Source organism: Cataglyphis hispanica, chromosome 10 (assembly GCF_021464435.1).
Source record: "Cataglyphis hispanica isolate Lineage 1 chromosome 10, ULB_Chis1_1.0, whole genome shotgun sequence".
Taxonomy (NCBI): domain Eukaryota; kingdom Metazoa; phylum Arthropoda; class Insecta; order Hymenoptera; family Formicidae; genus Cataglyphis; species Cataglyphis hispanica.
Genome location: NC_065963.1, coordinates 2,989,915 through 3,008,202, shown reverse-complemented (window position 1 = coordinate 3,008,202; position 18,288 = coordinate 2,989,915). Strand labels below are relative to the sequence as shown.

The 18,288-nt window shown below is 33.0% G+C and overlaps 1 protein-coding gene and 1 long non-coding RNA gene across 9 annotated transcripts in view; one reads left to right on the top strand and one right to left on the bottom strand.

The window, feature by feature from the left end:
* The window catches only part of LOC126852612 (uncharacterized), a 268,456-nt gene that overhangs the window by 84,975 nt on the left and 165,193 nt on the right, over nucleotides 1–18,288 (top strand). Inside the window, exon 1 of one of the 6 annotated variants that reach the window (XR_007687847.1) lies at nucleotides 8,669–9,593. The exons of 4 other annotated variants lie outside the window; for them this stretch is intronic. This is a non-coding gene — a long non-coding RNA (uncharacterized LOC126852612). Of the gene's footprint in view, nucleotides 1–8,668; nucleotides 9,594–11,721; nucleotides 11,744–18,288 lie in introns of those variants that run through there. One more of the 6 variants, XR_007687851.1, reaches the window with a different exon arrangement.
* LOC126852596 (protein grindelwald) lies at nucleotides 1,196–16,324 on the bottom strand. 3 transcript variants are annotated; one of them, XM_050597558.1, is made up of 6 exons: nucleotides 16,091–16,324; nucleotides 13,635–14,017; nucleotides 9,625–10,066; nucleotides 6,855–6,920; nucleotides 5,760–5,914; nucleotides 1,196–5,454 (listed from the first exon to the last, which is right to left on the bottom strand). In XM_050597558.1, the coding sequence occupies exons 3-6, from the start codon at nucleotides 9,854–9,856 to the stop codon at nucleotides 5,164–5,166; spliced, it is 744 nt and encodes a 247-aa protein (XP_050453515.1). In that variant the 5' UTR covers nucleotides 9,857–10,066; nucleotides 13,635–14,017; nucleotides 16,091–16,324; the 3' UTR covers nucleotides 1,196–5,163. The 3 variants fall into 3 exon arrangements, with proteins under 3 accessions (XP_050453515.1, XP_050453514.1, XP_050453516.1); XM_050597557.1 differs by lacking the exon at nucleotides 13,635–14,017; XM_050597559.1 differs by lacking the exons at nucleotides 13,635–14,017; nucleotides 16,091–16,324 and adding an exon at nucleotides 13,564–13,586.

Below are 18,288 nucleotides of genomic sequence, written 5' to 3'. Positions count from 1 at the left end.
TGTTATTTTTGATTATTTTTTCTTAAATAAATATGTACTTTATTTCCAAAAATGTTTTATTTTAAATAAATTATTAAGTTTAAAATAATATATTATAAAAATTATAATTTTTAAAATATATTATTTAAAATTTTATTATAAAAAACATATATATAAATAAAATTAATTTTAATATACATTTTATAATACACTTTGTAATCCTTTTTATAATATATTTTTAAATCTTTTGGAATATATTTTGTAATTATATCGTATATATATTGCATATAATTCTTTGTGTATATTATATTTTTTATTTGACAAATTTATAAAACCTTATTAAAAGAAATTTAAAATAAAAATTTTTCCTCCTCGATAGTATCTCCTAACGAAAATGCTTGCCGGGTGAGGGGATTTGAGTACTCTAATGAACCTGAAAACTATGACGGTGATAATGTTTTCGAATGAAGCAAGTTTGATCGTTCTGAAACCGATTAAGGTGCTCGAATTATTAGATAAATCAATGAAATACTTTGAACAAGCGTTTGATTGATAATCAGGACAAAGGATCTTGTGTTGTAAGGCCAAAATAGAGTCAAAAAAAGGGATGTATTTTATATTATTAATCTATTTAATTATTATATATTTATAATAATCAGATTATCTCAAAAACTATTTTTGGTCAAACATTATTCAAACTTTAATCACTCTCAAAGCGATCAAATCTGCTTCATTCGAAAATAATAATAGTTATCGATAGGATCGTCCATGCCGGACAGATTGAAGGAGAGGGATCAGACTAGAGAGATACCATAATTATTTTATTTCTATTATATTAATATTTTTAAATAAAATGGAACCAAAAAAAGACAGCAATCAAGAGAATAAAAAAAAAGATTCCAAAATATTTATATTTCTTTCGGAACTTATTGTTACAATATCTTGATGTATGATACGACATATAAAAAATCGATTTCTGAGGAACAGAAGTTTATTCTTCTATAATTTTCTTATAGTTTTGATTGTACCAATAAGTATAATCAATAATATATAATATAATATTTCAAACTATTTTAATATATAATTTTCGAAGCCAAAGATAATCGTAATATTATTTTCTTCGGTGGATTCAATCTGATCAGAAGAATAATTAAAATTTATTAGAAAGATACGGAATAATAGTAATGTTGAAAGTTGAAATAAATATTTTTCCATATTCATTGCTATATATCTCTTTATTTACAAAAGACGAAGACGTCAACTGCTCGGTAAAAATATTTTATCGTATATTAACACGAAAAATGCGACATCAGAAATATATGTAATTAAAAACGATGCATATTCACTCTTTTTCGAAAGCGATATGGTAACAATCAGTAAAATATCTGATATTCGCTCGAAAGATATAAATATATTTCGACACTAACGTATCTCCAAAAAATCTACAATGGAATGTATATCGCGTCGATTTTTCTGAATCACTTATGACACTTATGACAAATATAAATTCTTCACAATATACACGATATAGCAAACAAAAATATTTTACAAATATTATAATGTTTACAAACGTTGTAAAATCGTCGTATTAACGAGTCTTAATAATTTTAAGCGCCTTACTTAGCTTCGCGACTATAGTTAAGCCACATCTTATTTATATCTTGTGATGCAATGTAGTGGATAAATCAATGAATTAAACAAATGTATTTTAAATATCGATGCTAACAATATCTTTCGAAAAACGACATTTTTATATACATACGTAAAATATATATGTAATTGCAGCATATATTTTATACAATATTTAAAATTGAATAAGTTATTTATTTTTATGAGAATAAAATATTAACTGATCAAAAAATTGATAACAATTCTCACATATATGTATATGTATGTATTATATAGAATATTTTTATAAATAAAATTTTGGCACACATTAACCTAACAAGTTCAAAAACTTCTAATGCAATTAATTTAAATTACTGAAGATAATTAATATTTTACGTATGTAGATAAAAGATCGTTATTTCTGGCTTATATTATATTTACACATAGTTATATTATTTTCTATATTACAAATATATTTCAACTTCCAAAAGATCCGTCGAAAAGGCACGCCGTTAATATTTTTTTCGATTACATTTTTCTCAGAACATGCTATGTAAGACTAACAAACACATCCAAATGCACATGCTCTGCTAAAAATAAAGCAAAAAAATGTCAACGTTCTCGCAACAACAAATATTTGATATATTAAAATTATTATTATTAATAATAATTAATAAACAAATATCTAATATTTATGTATCTAATATTTTCTAAAATGATTTGAAAGATTGAGAATATCAGAGCATATTCGAGAATATATAGAGCATATGTTTTTAATCAACTGTTTAATATCGTCAATATATATTCATGTAATGTCATATAATGTGCATTTAATAATTATATTAAATCCGGAATAAAAAACCATACTTCTCGCATTCACTAAAATAATTAATAAGATAATTAAAATTAAATAAAATTTATTGAAATATATTGGAAGAAAAGTTGAGAAGAGCTTATACTTATAAAATTTCAAGCCATTATTATTTTTACACTTTTTAACATTTGATGGGAAAACAAAAAGTTCCTTTATATCTTCTTACTTAAACTTATCGAACAACGAAAAAAACAGGGACTTTCTGGGAAAAATCTATCCGCTATATTTACAATTCGACACGAGAACTTAAGACTAGGAGCTGCCTCTGGGCAAAGTTAATATCTTCATTTCTGGAAGACGTTGATCCACCTTCGAAAGGTGAATCAAAAGCAAAGTGAAAATTGCGCTGTAGTGTATGAAATTATTGCTAATTCGCTAATAGCTAAGAATAGTGAATTGGTGTGTACATGATTAAATCTAAGGTCAGTGATGTCTGCGAGGCATGCATGGAGTATTTGATATCTTCAACTGATATAAACGTTAATTTTTCAATTAATTCGATTATTGAAATAGGCAACTTTTTATAAATTTTGTCTAAATTTTTTAAGTTATAAGATCAATAAATATTCTTGAATATTGTGAATTCAAATTCTAAAATTGATATTGTAGAATTAATCAATTCAATCTGCACAAGAATATCATTTGATTATTATTATATTATTTGATTTTTTTTTTAAAAAGGTATATCAAAAACATTATCGCATATTTAATTTGCCATCCTTCATGTAAATTAATTTATATTTAATTGGAAAAATTTTGTAATTAAAATTGAAATTTGTTTAAAAAATTATTAATCACAAAAACATTTTTTTTTATTTTGAGCAATAAAGCTGAGCATCAATCGAGCACTTCCTCCCGGTAGATAAATGTAAAAAATTTTCCAGGAGCAAGCGATGTTTGAGCGCATTCGTTTTGAGCAAATTGCATTTTATGCAAAATTCTATTATCAGCAGTCAATATTTTCAACATTTTTGAAACTAAAAAAAAATTAAAAAATGCAATAAATATTTTTAAAAGTTTTCCAGAACTAATAGCAAATAAAGTGAAATAGTATACGTATATGCACCCCGTTATAGTCACATTTGAAATACGTTATCGCGGGATTTAAAAACGTTAGAATGTTTCTTGAGCGTTGGCGCTTGTCGGTTCGCCACAAAAATTAATATCGATCTTCCTTCGCGTCCTCGCGTGCAACGTCACTGACCTATGCAAAGTGCGCCTTGCATGCGCACGTTTGCTCCGAAGGCCTTTCATGGACGGAATGGCTGATAAGGATGCGATTCTCTCTTAAGATATTTAAGTACTTACTACTAAAGGCATATATGATGCACGCAGTGCATAACTTACAAACATTTAAGCGCTGATCGTCGACTTTTAATTCGTGATATTGATATCATTTTAATATCTATGTAAAAAAAAAAAAAACAATTGTCAAAATATTTAAAATGTCCGCTAAAGAATATTTCTCGCTGTATAATTTAATTATTAGGATCAGAAAATTTGACATAAAAAAAGGAGTGTCAAAAAAAATTTACTAACAAAAAGATAGTTATAAACTGAAAGAAAATTAATGAAAAAATAATTTTAAATTGAGGAAAAAATTATTTTAGAGGCAACGCACATCACAGTTTTTTTCAAAATACAATGGAGGCATTGGTATTGTAATTTCGTTGAAACAAGATATTTCGCCATGACGACGATAGTTTAAGACTGAGAGCATCGAGTCGACGAGATTGCACCGCGCGCATATATGCAAGTTGCGCGAGCACGTCGCGTTAATCACGTTAAATGTTAATTAAGTCACACAGCCGCACGGTTCGCGGAGGCGTAATACGCATTCACGAGTCACTCCAAATTTACTACACTATATAAAAATTATACAAGTAATTAGAGCGATACTCACAGTTTCGATTCAAAAACACAATTGTGTTGTTATAATTGAAATATTGCTTTTCTTATTTTACATCTAATTTATTTACGATATAAAAAAATAATCACACGTTATATTCTAAGCTTTAATTGAAATTGTCATTAATATCAAGTCATTTAATTTATGACGCGGCATTTAATGATTCAGAGATTATTGTGAAATAAAATAATTATGAATGATTATTCTATGCGAGGCTGCGGTTATTCATGGAATACCAATCGACTGTGAATATCGCTTTTAGAAACTCTTTAAAATACACGAGAAAAGTCGCGCGAGCATTTATATATAAGAAAGACAAAGTGGCGACGAACGATCTCGTTCGATCGTCCTCCATTCCATTATGCATTTATAATATCCCAAAAAATCCTCGTTCGTAAAAACGTGAAAAATCTTACAAAATACTTCAATGTACAATCGCAAAATAAAAAATACTAGCCACGTCATATTTCATTCATATCGCACTTTGTCACATCCTATTTCCATTTTCCTGCTCACTTAGACCAGAATCATTCAAAGTTCCGGTAAAACAATTTTTTTTTTTTTTTTTTTTTTCTTTCAATATTCTCTGATCAAACATTTCTTCTTTTTTTCACAAAAACAATTACAATATCACAAAGGTTGTTCCTTTCGCGGAACTTTAAATTGTGTGTTTTTTTTTTTAAAACGTACAAACATTTTCATTTAGGAATATTGTTCGTTTTAAGATCTGCTTCTCGACTTTGTCGAGAACAATCTTAGGTGTAGCTCCTTAAGTTGCGTTAAATCTATAATCTTAAAACGAGCTCTCGCGAGCTTTTGTTCTAAGCTGCGCCGCTTCTGGGCTCGGCGTCATCGCCGGATTATCGTACGCATAATCGAGCGTGGTGTCCTCGCTGGCACATCGCCGTGACAGAGGGGTACTCGTGGTATTCGGGGTAGTGCTATTCCCGTTACTATTACTACTACTGTTCTCGGTGATCTTGGCTTCTGATTCAACTGTTGCACTTATGCTCGGTATAGTCAATTTGAGATCACTTTGTTTATTCACAGCGGTCTCCATGTCCTCTTTATTCTTATTCGCCACCTGCGAAATTTAGATCAAAGTACTCGCAACTGCCTCGCGCAAAAAAAGACTTTAATAAATTTATTAAAATAAACATTCACGGCTTTGAAGAAAATTAGAATTAAAAAATATAAAATTAATTTTCATTTTAATGAAAAACATATATTTTAATTCATTTTAATTTATTATTTAGCTAAATTCTAATTTATTTTTTTTTCTCGCTTTCTAGAATAACCGTTTACCTAAACGTTTAACAGAAAGTTGCCTGTTATAGTAAGATGAATGGAACATTTTGAAAAAGCTTATTTTTATAAATCACACCTTACCTTCACGAGATTCTTTCTGAATACGGCACGCAAGGTGTTTTGGATCCTTTCCCACCGTATTAAAGTCTTTCCCAGCAGGTACAGCATTCCCAATAGTGAGAAACAGGTCAACGTCGTTGTGATCGCGAACCAATTCTTGAGTCTTTGCATCTCCTCTATAATAGAAAAATAGGCTTTAAGAAAACTAATATAATAAGAATTATATTTATATATCCGCGTGAAAGGAATTGAAATGATTAGATGTAGTATATACTCAATTTATCTCGAGAATCTCAAACAATTCTGTAACATTTTTAATTATTATGATCATTCTTATAAAGTACATCGTTGAAATATTAATAATATATTTCATAGAAAATATTTATATTATTAAATATCTATATTATACATATAGTACGAATATTTTGTGCAATAATTTTATTTCCTAAACATTTTTAGAATAAATAAAAATAATCTCTCAAAAAACAAAGATAATTATTAATGACTAATTAATGTAATATAATTATAATTAATATAAAATAATTATTAAGATACAACAATATAAATCGCTTGCATAATACTTCGTAATATATCGCTGATCTCAAAAGACTTACTTCTAACATCCGTTCTCATTTAAACTTCCAAGTTATGGTACATCTTAAATTATGAATTGCGCGCGTTTTGAAATATAGTATCTTACAATTTTTCACAAAAAGGAGAAGACAGTTCTTCGATATATGAAAACGAACAGACTATTATAAAACGCTTACATGCGCCATCACTTTATTCTATTTACAGATTACGCGTGAAGTCGATGTAGAATCGCATTTTAAAGTACACGGTTTTCTACGAAATTGCTTAAGAAAAAATATTTACGCTCTGTTATAAGTAGCTACAAATTTATGCCACATACAAATAATTATAACATCTCTCGTTAAATGATAATCAGGCTTCTCTCATAATTTTGCGGTGAGAATTACCGAGCCGAGCGTACAAGCCGAGCGCTTATGCGAGATTTGCGTCGTTGAAATCTCCGACTCGTCCGACTTCTCTCAAGCCTGCGGTATTTCGAGACTAAATTATGCGCATATTCTATTCACATCTGAGCCCACTCACCTCTGAGATCATCGTACTGCCTATTTGAATCCATACGTTCCATGTAGCGTTGATCATGAAGATAAACTGCAATCAAAAGCAAGCAATAATTAATTAATCGTTTAGTATTTTTATATCGCAATTCTTGAGCAAACTTTGATAGGATGCGCAAGAGTTTTAACACATTCATCAGATATTTACTTAGAAAGCGTCACATTAAGCGGAAAATAATTAGCGAAGCTATAAAACTCGAAGATCTTTTCAACCGTGACTTTTATTCTATTATATGTCAGCTGTGTGAGAGAGAGGGATTCGACGTTATTATTAGTATAAGAGTCGAATCAATTATAGTCTCAGGAATATGAGTTATAATCGCTGTAATTACTACTAATGCTATATCTCTCATTAATAACATTATTATAATATCAAGATATCTAATCCATCAATACACAATTTATCAATATTTCTATTTTTGTTTTGTAAGATAAAAAAATATGAGCAAAATATTTTAATAAAAAAATTGTAATAAAAAAAAATATTTAATTTTAATCCAAATTTTTAAAGACTAATCTTATAATCTTATAATAAAATTAATCTTATAATAAAATATATGTTCTACTTTTAAATCCATTATTACACATATGACAAAACGAGTACTTCTATCTCTATTTCTTTTCTGACAAGTCTATCTTGAAGAAATCTGCATTCCACAAAATTGATTCGACTTACGTGAGATCGATTTATTCGTTATCTCGCACCTTTTCGTACGTTCTTCCTCAAAACGACCTCCATTTTTTTCTTATTCGAGTCAACGATCTACCTGTCAAAAGACGACGTAGGTTCTCGCGCGCGCCTGCGTGAGATAGGAGAGGTCGGTTGCGATAGCAACTTGCGATGCAAACAATTCCGACCTACGGTTGCTTTACCTGTAGCACGTGGGTGCGCGTAATCGCACACCCTTATCGCAAATGTAAACGCGAGATGACCCCATTCCAAACCGAGGAAGAACGCGAACGTTATACCCGGACCTAAGAACGGCAAACTCGCGCGGATCGATTCGTAGCCGTAATGGATAAAATTCGCAATTAAAGAGCGCCCTCGATTCGAGATACGTAATTTAAAATTATAAAATTAAGCCATTTTACACCGTTCAAGCCCAGTAAATTTTATTATAAATATTATACACTACATATATGTTTATTGTTTTTTCATTATTTTTTCAAACATAATATTATTATTCTTTATATTTAATTATATTTTTCCTCATATTTATTTTTCTTTAATTATATTTTTCATTATAGTTTTTTATTATTTTTTTTAAACATAATATTATTTTTCTTTATTTTTTTTGTTAATATAATAAAAAAAGAACTAAAGTTCTTATATTTTTTAATTTATTTTTTTTCAACAGTAATTTTAATGGATTAATGAGTCTTTTGCGGCAAATTACATCTCGATATGATTCAAATAATTTTCAATTAAATGCAAAACAAAAATTTATATTAATTAAAAATAATAATTACATAATTATATAGCCAATAGGAATGCGAGTGACATTTAAAATAATAATGGCTAATTCAAATCTAAAAAGTTAATAATAATAAAAAATTAATTTATTTAGTAATCAAAATACAAAAATATTAAATATCTGAAAAAAAACTAAATTAAAAAGAAAAATAAGACTTGTATAACAATCTATTCAAATTTTTCATTGCAAAATAGGATAAATGACAGATTAGAATATTCCAATATAAAACGATATATAATCTGAAACAATCTTGATCTCTCTCCCTCTCCTTTCTAATCATGCATTCTCTCTCTCTCTCTCTCTCGATTATTTATTTAGATGTAAAAAATTAGTCCCTGTTCCTCCAATAGCTCCTATTTCATATAGAATTTTATTAAAACGTTCGCCATCTCGCCACAATTTATACATAAGCCCGACGCGAGTTTACCGACATAACGTAACCGGACACCGTAACGAGGGTTCTCAAAGGAGGATTCGTCGTGGCATCCGTGGACCCAAACTCCACGCGGACTTATTCGTACCGTGCTACGACATCAAATCCCGTCACGCAAAGGAGCATGCTTTCATGTAGGGGCAAAGAATTTCATTCTACGCGCGTTCCCCGACGAGGAGCGGAGCCCGCGGTTTCTCCTACCTGTCGGAGCATGAAATGCATCTCTCTCCCCTCCTCCTCACCGCGGAACCGACGCTGAATCACAAGCAGGAGCAGAGAAGGGAAAAAAGAATGATGTATGTAGAGAGAGGGTACGTGTGAGAGAGAGAGAGAGAGAGAGAGAGAGAGGCTGAAAAGAAAAAAAGGACGACGGGAAAAGACGGAAGGGAGAGGAAGAAAAGAAGGTAGGTGACTCATCGACCGCGTTCGCGTGTGGGAAGTCGGTAGGGATAGTCAGGTGCAAAGTCAACGGACCCGAGAACCCGGTCCTGGCTTTGCCCGCTCGACGAGAGGTGAACGATGGCACCGCGTATATTGCTATCCGGTTTCCCCGCCGATTTGTATGAAAAACGAGAAACCGGAACGCGACGCGCAACTGGTTCCGAATAAAAGCCGACCGAATTATAAATTCATGTACACGAGAGACGAGTCAAAATATCGTGAAATGTTGGAGCGTAGAAACATTTGGCACGACCTTAAAATTTGGAAATCCCCTATTGAACGCGATTATAAAAAAATTAATGATAATCGTCTTTTTGATAGCTTAAATCCGTGGAAAAGAAAAAAAAAAAAAAAAACGGTCGTATACCGAGGCTGTATCGATGACTCACCTTGACAGTCTTTCGTGCACTCCTCTGGTTGATAATTGTGGCTGTTCACGTCACATGCGACCGAACATGGTCTACAGTGCATGTCGAAGGGGCTGCAATATTCCGACACATTGCAACGTTTCTCGCCGCACTTGGCACCTCGAAGATCAAGCTCGGCAAGCGAGAAGGTAGCCAGCGCGATGACAGCTATCACCGGCAATCTCATGCTGTTCACGATCACATCCGAAAGCATTCGGTTAAGATAAAGCCGGTTCGACTCGCGATGAACTTTGTTGATGAAATAACCAATCGGTTCGACACTCTCCTCTCGTGTCTGTGTTTTTGTAATCCTTCCGAATCACGGATTTAGGACACGATCGTGATTCGTCCCGCAACAGATTCTTGCGGCGATTCTTAACAGCCCTCGAATGGTACGCCTTGAGCAGGCTCCATACTCGTGGCGCTAATCAAAGAAACATAAGGGAAAAAACACCTTTACATATGCATGGCGAATTATGTACAAAAGGATCGGTAGCATGCATTGGAAGTAGATAAAATCCCTCATTTTTTGTTATCATGATATCTGACTTGTAAATACCAAGAAAAATCGATTCTGACTTAACCGTTTGTAAGAGGATACATATATTGCTGCTAAAAAATTTTGTGAAAATATAATTTGATAGTATTCCGAGAGAGAATGCGTGTGTGTGTGTGTGTGTGTGTGTGTGTGTGTGTGTCTATTCTTTCGCAAATAAATGAATACTGATAGTTGAACATGATAGATTTTCGAAATGTTCTGGCAAAAGGCGATATAAGAAATTAGAGAAAAACATATTGATAACAATAGGAAGTAACCAAACAAAGATGCCAGATGCCTAAATCACTCAATTTCAAGAGAGAATACACGATTCACTAACTTGAAAAATTCTAAAATTTTTGTTTAACTGCCATTAAAATGATTTTCGAACATCTCGTAAAAAGTATTTTCAACTTTTAATTCTTTATAAATTATTAAAATAAATTATTAAATTAATTCTTTATAAATTATAACATTAAATAGTTATAGTGATAATATAATTATAATTTTTATGAATTGTAGTATATACTTAATGATGTGTTTTATTTTTGATAGGATTAATATATAAATAATATAATAAGTATATTAATATATTAATTAATATATAAATAATATTAATAAATATTAATATAAAAATTAATATATCAATTAATATATAAAAATTATAAATATAATAAATGTTAATCAATATGAATTTAAAATTACATTTTACAAACGGTTTCAATGTGATAAACGGTTTCATCTATCAATTTAAACTGTATATTAAAAAAAAATACTGCATATAATACATATAATATAAAATTTATAAATTCTGTTTTGCGAAAATGTCAAAATAAAAATGTATGGATAATGAATCTAATCTCTAGTTTCTTTTGATAAAAATATTTTTATTTAAATCTCAGCATGATTCAAATCGAGGATTCGAAGGGACTCTTCTTGCACGGTTAAATGGTGTTTCGTTTCGTTGATTACAGTCGATAGTGATATCAGAGATGCTCTACAAAATATTACGCATCATCTTTATGCACGAACACTTGTGTTAACGCGAGCCCGGATGCATCGAAATGGCCTCTCGCAACAGCGAAGATACTTTCGCGGCTGCCATCGACGACCTCGTTTTATTGTCACGTCGCGGACTATGTTTTATAAATTACTCGCGGTTTGTTTCGTTGTTTTCTTACATACTTTTTCGATTGCGTAACGAGTGCTCGTGCTCTAGGCGACGGCTCGGATGCTAATAACGTATATTTTCAACTATGATTACGATGATGGCAATATCAGAAGTTATACGGCGTAAATAAATAGACGCTTATATAAATTTAAGGATGTTTTGGCTGTAAAAAAAAAATAAAAAACATTTCTTACATTTATAATGTATGAAAAATCAAATAAATGAATCGGGATTATAAAAAAAATTAAAATATTACAAAGTAATATGGTTTTTCACGTCTTTGTAAAAGAAAATAATTTTAATTAATATTTTTTCCTAATTTATGACGAAAACTTTTGATCCTGAATATCCTCTGAAATCAACTGCAAGGAACAAAAAAAAAAAAAAAACGAGTAATTTACAGAAAGAGAGAAAGAGAAAGAGAATATTAGATAATATTTTTCTACAATTTTTAGTAAATAACTTTTAAACGAGTAAATGGATCTAAATCAAGTTTTACACAAATATTTATTATAAAGTTTTCTTAATATATGCAAAAATTTTTATTTTGTTGACAATGTCTTTTATATACGCAATTTTCCACAAAAATCGATAATAACTTTAAACTTAAATAATTTTCAAACCGTTAAGAGAATTGTGCTTAGCTTTTGCACAGATTTTCACAGAAGAAATAGTAGACAGTCTATGAAATTTTCATTGTTTTGTTTAATGTTTCGACATATATGATGATATATACATCCTTAAAAAAGTCATTAAAATGACAAACCGCGAACAAATCTTTATGCGAAGAGAAGCAGCACGATGGTTTTTTTTTCGAAATAAAACATAACGCGGATAATGAGAGACTAATATTCTCAGGGCCGCGTCGTATCGCGTTTGTGACTCATTCCTCGTATCAAACGGCGAGGTAAACGCTTACTTCGTGCCATTTTCTACATACATACCTTCGCCAAGCGAAGGAAAATTATCCGCGACAGAGACTTTCGATCGAAGTCGCAAAGGCTGAATTATATTCTGATTAATGGAATAAATTTTATCGTGTTCTTGTCAACACTAATATTTTCAAGCAATTCTTTTCAACTGAATTCTACAATCAAAAGACTTAATACAATAATAGAATGTAACCTACTTTCTTAAAATTTAGAGAAAGTTTCATTCTTATTGTTAATTAAATCAAACATCTTACATCTAAATCGCAAAATGTAATTAAACTGCTCAATCTTTTGTGAGATTAATTGTTCAATTGTTCGCAACTCGCGTCATAATTGCAAAGCGATTGCCACTCCGAAAACGATAAATTATGATTGATAACATGATAACGTTTAATAGTTCAGTAACATGCAGCGATACATCAAGTTATTTTGATTTCTTCGAGGTCTCGAAAGATGTACGTGCCTTTCCTTACGTTACGCGAACGATATTACGACACATAGCGTGTTTTTAGGGTACATCCACGTCATTTAGTTACCGGATACTATGTTTTCCGGGAACCTCATCACTCGCGATCATACGTCGGATGTGCATCGTAATGCAAGTCACATGTGGTACGTCTGGTACTAAACGCACACAATGCATCGGGCATACAATAGTTTAGGGTGTTGCCTGGTGTTGTAACAAATAGAAATCGAATAGGAATGGTACGGTCTCGAATGTTGGTCGTGTAAAAAAAATAGATGGATTAACGTAGGATTGTTTAAAAGGCAGAAGTAGAATTTAAAAATCTATATATATTATAAAAATATTAGAAAAGCTTGTATGCCTTTTTCATTCTTATATTATTTTATACAGATTGTCACGTATTTCTGTGTAAAATTATAAAAAATTATTTCGTGTTAAAAAACTTATATGATTAATTTTGAACAAAAAGAAAAATTGTTGGCGTCTCATAATTATTAAAAATTTCACACATTAAATGTTAATACATATTAAAAACTTGTGTATATCATTTACATATAAAATAAAATAACAATCAATAACATAATCATTTTTTTTAAAACCTCTTTTTCATTGAAAATTTCATTAGCTATAAGTATCCGGTCATTAACTGCTGTTATTGTTTATAAATGTATTAAAAAAATTTTTGATAACAATATGTAATATGTCAAATCCTTGTGAACAAGTTTTATCTCCCCCGCGTGATATATCGTCATTCGATATTAATTCGAAACATCTAATTATCGTGTCCCGATGTATCTAAACTCTTAACGTTTACTTTTCATCAGTAGCCGTGAAGTCCCGAGTCCACTTTTTATCCCGCTTTTTATAACGGAAAGCATCGTTTACCGCTCTCGGCGAGTGGATTCGGCGACGTTCGCTGAGGAAAGTCCGAACAGAAGTCAGAGAGGTAAGGCGGTGAACGCGTCGGAGGCAGTCTGGACGCAGGAATGTTGCCCGACTGGTTCACGAAGATGGCTTCTACGCATGGCGAAACATCGAGTCGGACACGTCGTCGATACTCGTATGCTCGAACGGCAGAGCCGCGATCGAATGGAATGAATGGATCGTGAATCAAAAAGTCGTATCTCGGACATTAACTAGCGCAATGTGTAATGATTGTACGATTGAAAGATCGAATGCGGCACAAACGTAAATCTGCGCATGAATTTTATTCTTGAGATCTTTGGACTTTCCTCCGAATCCGAACCAGACGCCAACCATTCTTAAATCTGTAATTAATCAAAATTTACAAATGTCAACTGATTAATATAATATCCAAATTAATCTCGAATTATTCGGACTTTTAGGAATTAATTTGACAATCTTCTAGATCTCTAAGGTTTTAAAATTTCATGATTTCTTGTGATTTATGGACTCAAAATATAAACGAGATAAGAATATCATTAATCAATCAATGTCAACTGATTAATATAATTAAAAACTATTAAAATAAATATATAATATATTTATTTATTTTTATTCATATAATAAATTTATTCGCTTTTATTTATATAATATATAAATAAATATATTAAAAATAAATATTAAAATAAATTTTTAATACTAATATTATAAATATTATATACAAAATTAATCTCAGATTAATCGCTTTTAGGAATTAATTTGACAATCTTAGATCTCTCGGTTTTTAATTTAAATTTTACGGCTTCTTGTCATCTAACTTGAAATATAAACGAGACAAGAATATCATCAATCAAATTTTTTGTAAGTTAACAAATAGCAAATACTACTATAAGCTGTCAGCTACCGGACACGATTGGAATTAGAACGAAACTGACTCATATCGCCACGTACTCGGTATCTCGTTTCTTGTAACATCTCTCGCGGATTGATAACGCTACGCAATATGCAGTCACGTAATTTACGTCAGAATGAATACTGTGGCGCGCGAGGAGACGCGTCATCGTCTCACACGAGAGCGATCATCTTCCTCATGACGAAACGTCATAAATCACTGCGTTTGATGTCGAAGAAATCGCGCTCGAGGTTCCACGTTTCCTATTTCTCAGGTGATCAACACGCGATGAAGTGGAACGAACGTTTCTCAGACGTTGCTGCCCCGTATAATTACTTACTAATTAGCCGCTCATTACGAAGCCGTCTAATTGTCGATTCAGATATTTTCAAGCTATTATTCCACACGGATTGCGACAATATAGCGTCACGATACTCATTGATCGCGATGTGCGTCCTTGTCGGGGAGCGAGCGTGCTCGTATAAGTTGATAATGCATATTTAACGAGCTTTCGGAAAGCATCGTCTGATACCGGAAATACATGTACATTATTGGAGCACGCTATATGGGACGATGAGCGATATAAACGCTTGGGCTGCAAGAAAATACTAGAAAGGAAAAAGAGAAATCGCCGGGCTCTTCGCGCGTTTCGAATCGATTATTTCTTGAGGGAAAGTTTTTGTCATTGAGTATTATGGTCTTTCATAACTTCTATTGCAATGAAATAACTAAAATATTAAATCTTTGAATCTTTGATCAAATTTGAAATCTTGATAAATTTCAAATTAAATAAAAAAATTAAGCTTTCACTTTATTTACGGCTAATTATTTTCTCAATATCTGATATTAAAAGACAATTTTGCAAGGAGAAATTGACTCGAAATTTGTAGCAACGTTCTTTCGCGAACGTCGTGTAAATATTAGCATATAGCATATGGCACCGGCGTTTCCAAGCAGCATAGATCAATATTCGCGTAGAGAAACGGCGGATCGATGTGGCGATAAATCGCGAAATTATTATCGCGACACACGTCGAGTCAGCTCGCCTTATCTGCAACTGTGATCGTTAAAGTCTCCGCGCATTCTCCTTACAACATCGTTCCAACTGATCGTTACGAAATTATATTCCGCGCTCTTTGAACATACGCACTTCGCACTATTGTTTCTATTCGAGCAGCTCGGTAATCAGATTCCCGCGCATCTAATGACAATGATAAAACTCGACGACAACGATATTTTTTTCGATGCTGACGATACTCGCGATCGTATAAGCGCGAAACTAAAAGCGCTCGCTTATAAAAGAAAGGGAGGCGCCAAAGTCAGGAAAGGCGTTTTCAAAAAAATCCCATATCATTGGAATGATTTTTAAATATCCTTATCATGCCATAGATTCCTTTTCCTCCGATCTAATTTGAAAAATAAATTGTAAATTTCCCGCATTAACTTTCGAGTAGGTGCTTAAGGGACAATTTGCGCTGAAAATATAACTTCGCAATTTTATGATCGAGAAGAGAAATCGATGATGATGAGAGATTCGCGCGCTTACCGAGGTCATCCGCACAATGCGATCCGCATCTCGCGCGCGCGCGCGCGCGCACGCGCCCATCCAACGCACGCACCCACGCACGATCACGCGCGATGCACTCTGACTCGCCGTCGTCGTCGAATCCCTCGCATCGCGGTAATAAATTGCGAAACGCGGTTTGTAAAAGGGCACACAATCGCGCACTATCGACGACGGCTTTCCGCGCTTGACTGTCGATCGGACGCGGACGTCAAACCGAAGCGAGTCTCGGCGGTGGCGGCGGCGAGAGTTCAGGCCTCGCACACACACAGGTTCCCTCTGACTCCCACCTCTCATTCTCTCTCTCTCTCTCTCAGAGAAGTCGGAGCCATTTCGTCCCCTCCACAATCGGCGCACCTGTACCTCTCTCTCTCCCCCCTCCCCTCCTCACTCTCCCGCACACCTAATCCACATCTCCCTCTCTCGCATTCCCTTCGCTTCTTCTTCTTTTTTTTTCTCTTACCTGCCGTTTACCTGTTGCCAGCTTGCGCGCGCACTCGTCGTTGACGTCGGGGAACCGTGGCCGATACCGCGGATAGCCAGGCACGTGTTGACGTGTCCGTACGCAAGCACGTGACTCCCGAATTGCGAAACTGACATATTCCTTATAGGGAAGCTGTGCGATAGAACAAAGGCGCGGGATCTTTATATTCATTCCTTTACAATCCCTTTCCCTTTTTAGCGGAGAAATAAAAGTCTATTTTTTTCCATGTAAATAAAACGATAAATTAATGACAAGTCCCCATAAAAGAGTAGAATTTTGATATTAAAAAATAATAATATAATATAATCGTATAATTATCTATTTTAACCAAAATAATTGAAAGCGTTTGATTAATAATAATAATAATAATAATAATAATAATAATACATGTAAGATAAACATAATATTTGTGGTCGATGAAATAAATTTTATCTTGCAAAATGGCATATAATAAAATAATTAAATACAAACAGACACGAGAGGACAGTCAAAGTGCACCGCAGATGTAGTGGGATGACGACATACATATTTATTGCGTATTAAATGTTCATACAAAGATATAACAATGACTCTCGCGTATTCGCGGCGCTACGGGTGCTAACATTATTATTGCGGATTAATATTGTTGTTTCGGAGGAAACGAGTTATTATTGCGCATAAGAAGGTTGATTGCGTAGGAGGGACGATTTGTCGGGCGGGAGGTCGATATGTCGAACTATTTGGTGCTGCCGCTTTCTTCTGCTTATATACGGAACGGATATTGCGAGTCGTGGAGAATCGTCCTCGTCGAAGCTAATAGTTGACGTTTCGCTTTCGTCTCGTCGACTCCTCTTCCTTAGAGTCTCGGTATTATTCGCGTATTGCACGAGATATGCGTGAGTGTTATCAAAAAAAAAAAAAAAATTCTAATCGTAAAAAAAAAAGATTCTAAAACCTCACACGACACCTTTAGTTGAGTATACTACTCACTGACCATAGGTACCCGCCGATTTTACCGCACTCAATATGTGTTGGTCCCTATAATCATTGAAGATATACCCAGCGCATGTTTTAATCCCCTCCCAATTATTTGTATATGTCACTATTAAAAATCATGACGCGCGAACGTAACCGAATGGTCAGAAAATCTTGTCGGTAAGACCAAGAGAACTATCGGAAATATTTTTTTTTTTCTTCAATCAGGGACGACGAGGATTCAGAGAATGATCGAGGGAGGAGAAGGGGAGAGGACGGTGATGTATTCGTAATGAACGCAAATGGTTTTGCTACATCCCCGCCATTCGCGAGCGGAGACTCTCCTTGAAAAAAAAAATCTCTAATCATATCCGGTCCCGTTTCTCTGACAAAGATGAAAATCTCTACGATAGTCTTCGTCGGAGAGACTTTGAGCTGCTATAGGTCCGGCAATTTGTGCGTTTGTCGTTTTTGATCGCTCGTGGCTTTTCTAATAGATAATTGTCGCGAACACCCTGTATTAAAGTATTCTCTTTCGCTCTCGTCTTTTTTTTTTTTTCACAACGTGGATTTCTTTTTTTTTTTCAAACCGTTTTAAAGTGTCGTCGAAACATATAGATATTTTAATGTGCGTCCATTAATATTGATTTGATACAATCTATTCGTTAAACTTAATAAACTGCAACGGGCGCATCCGGCGCGCCATATTTACGCACACAATCATGCACACGCAATGACACAC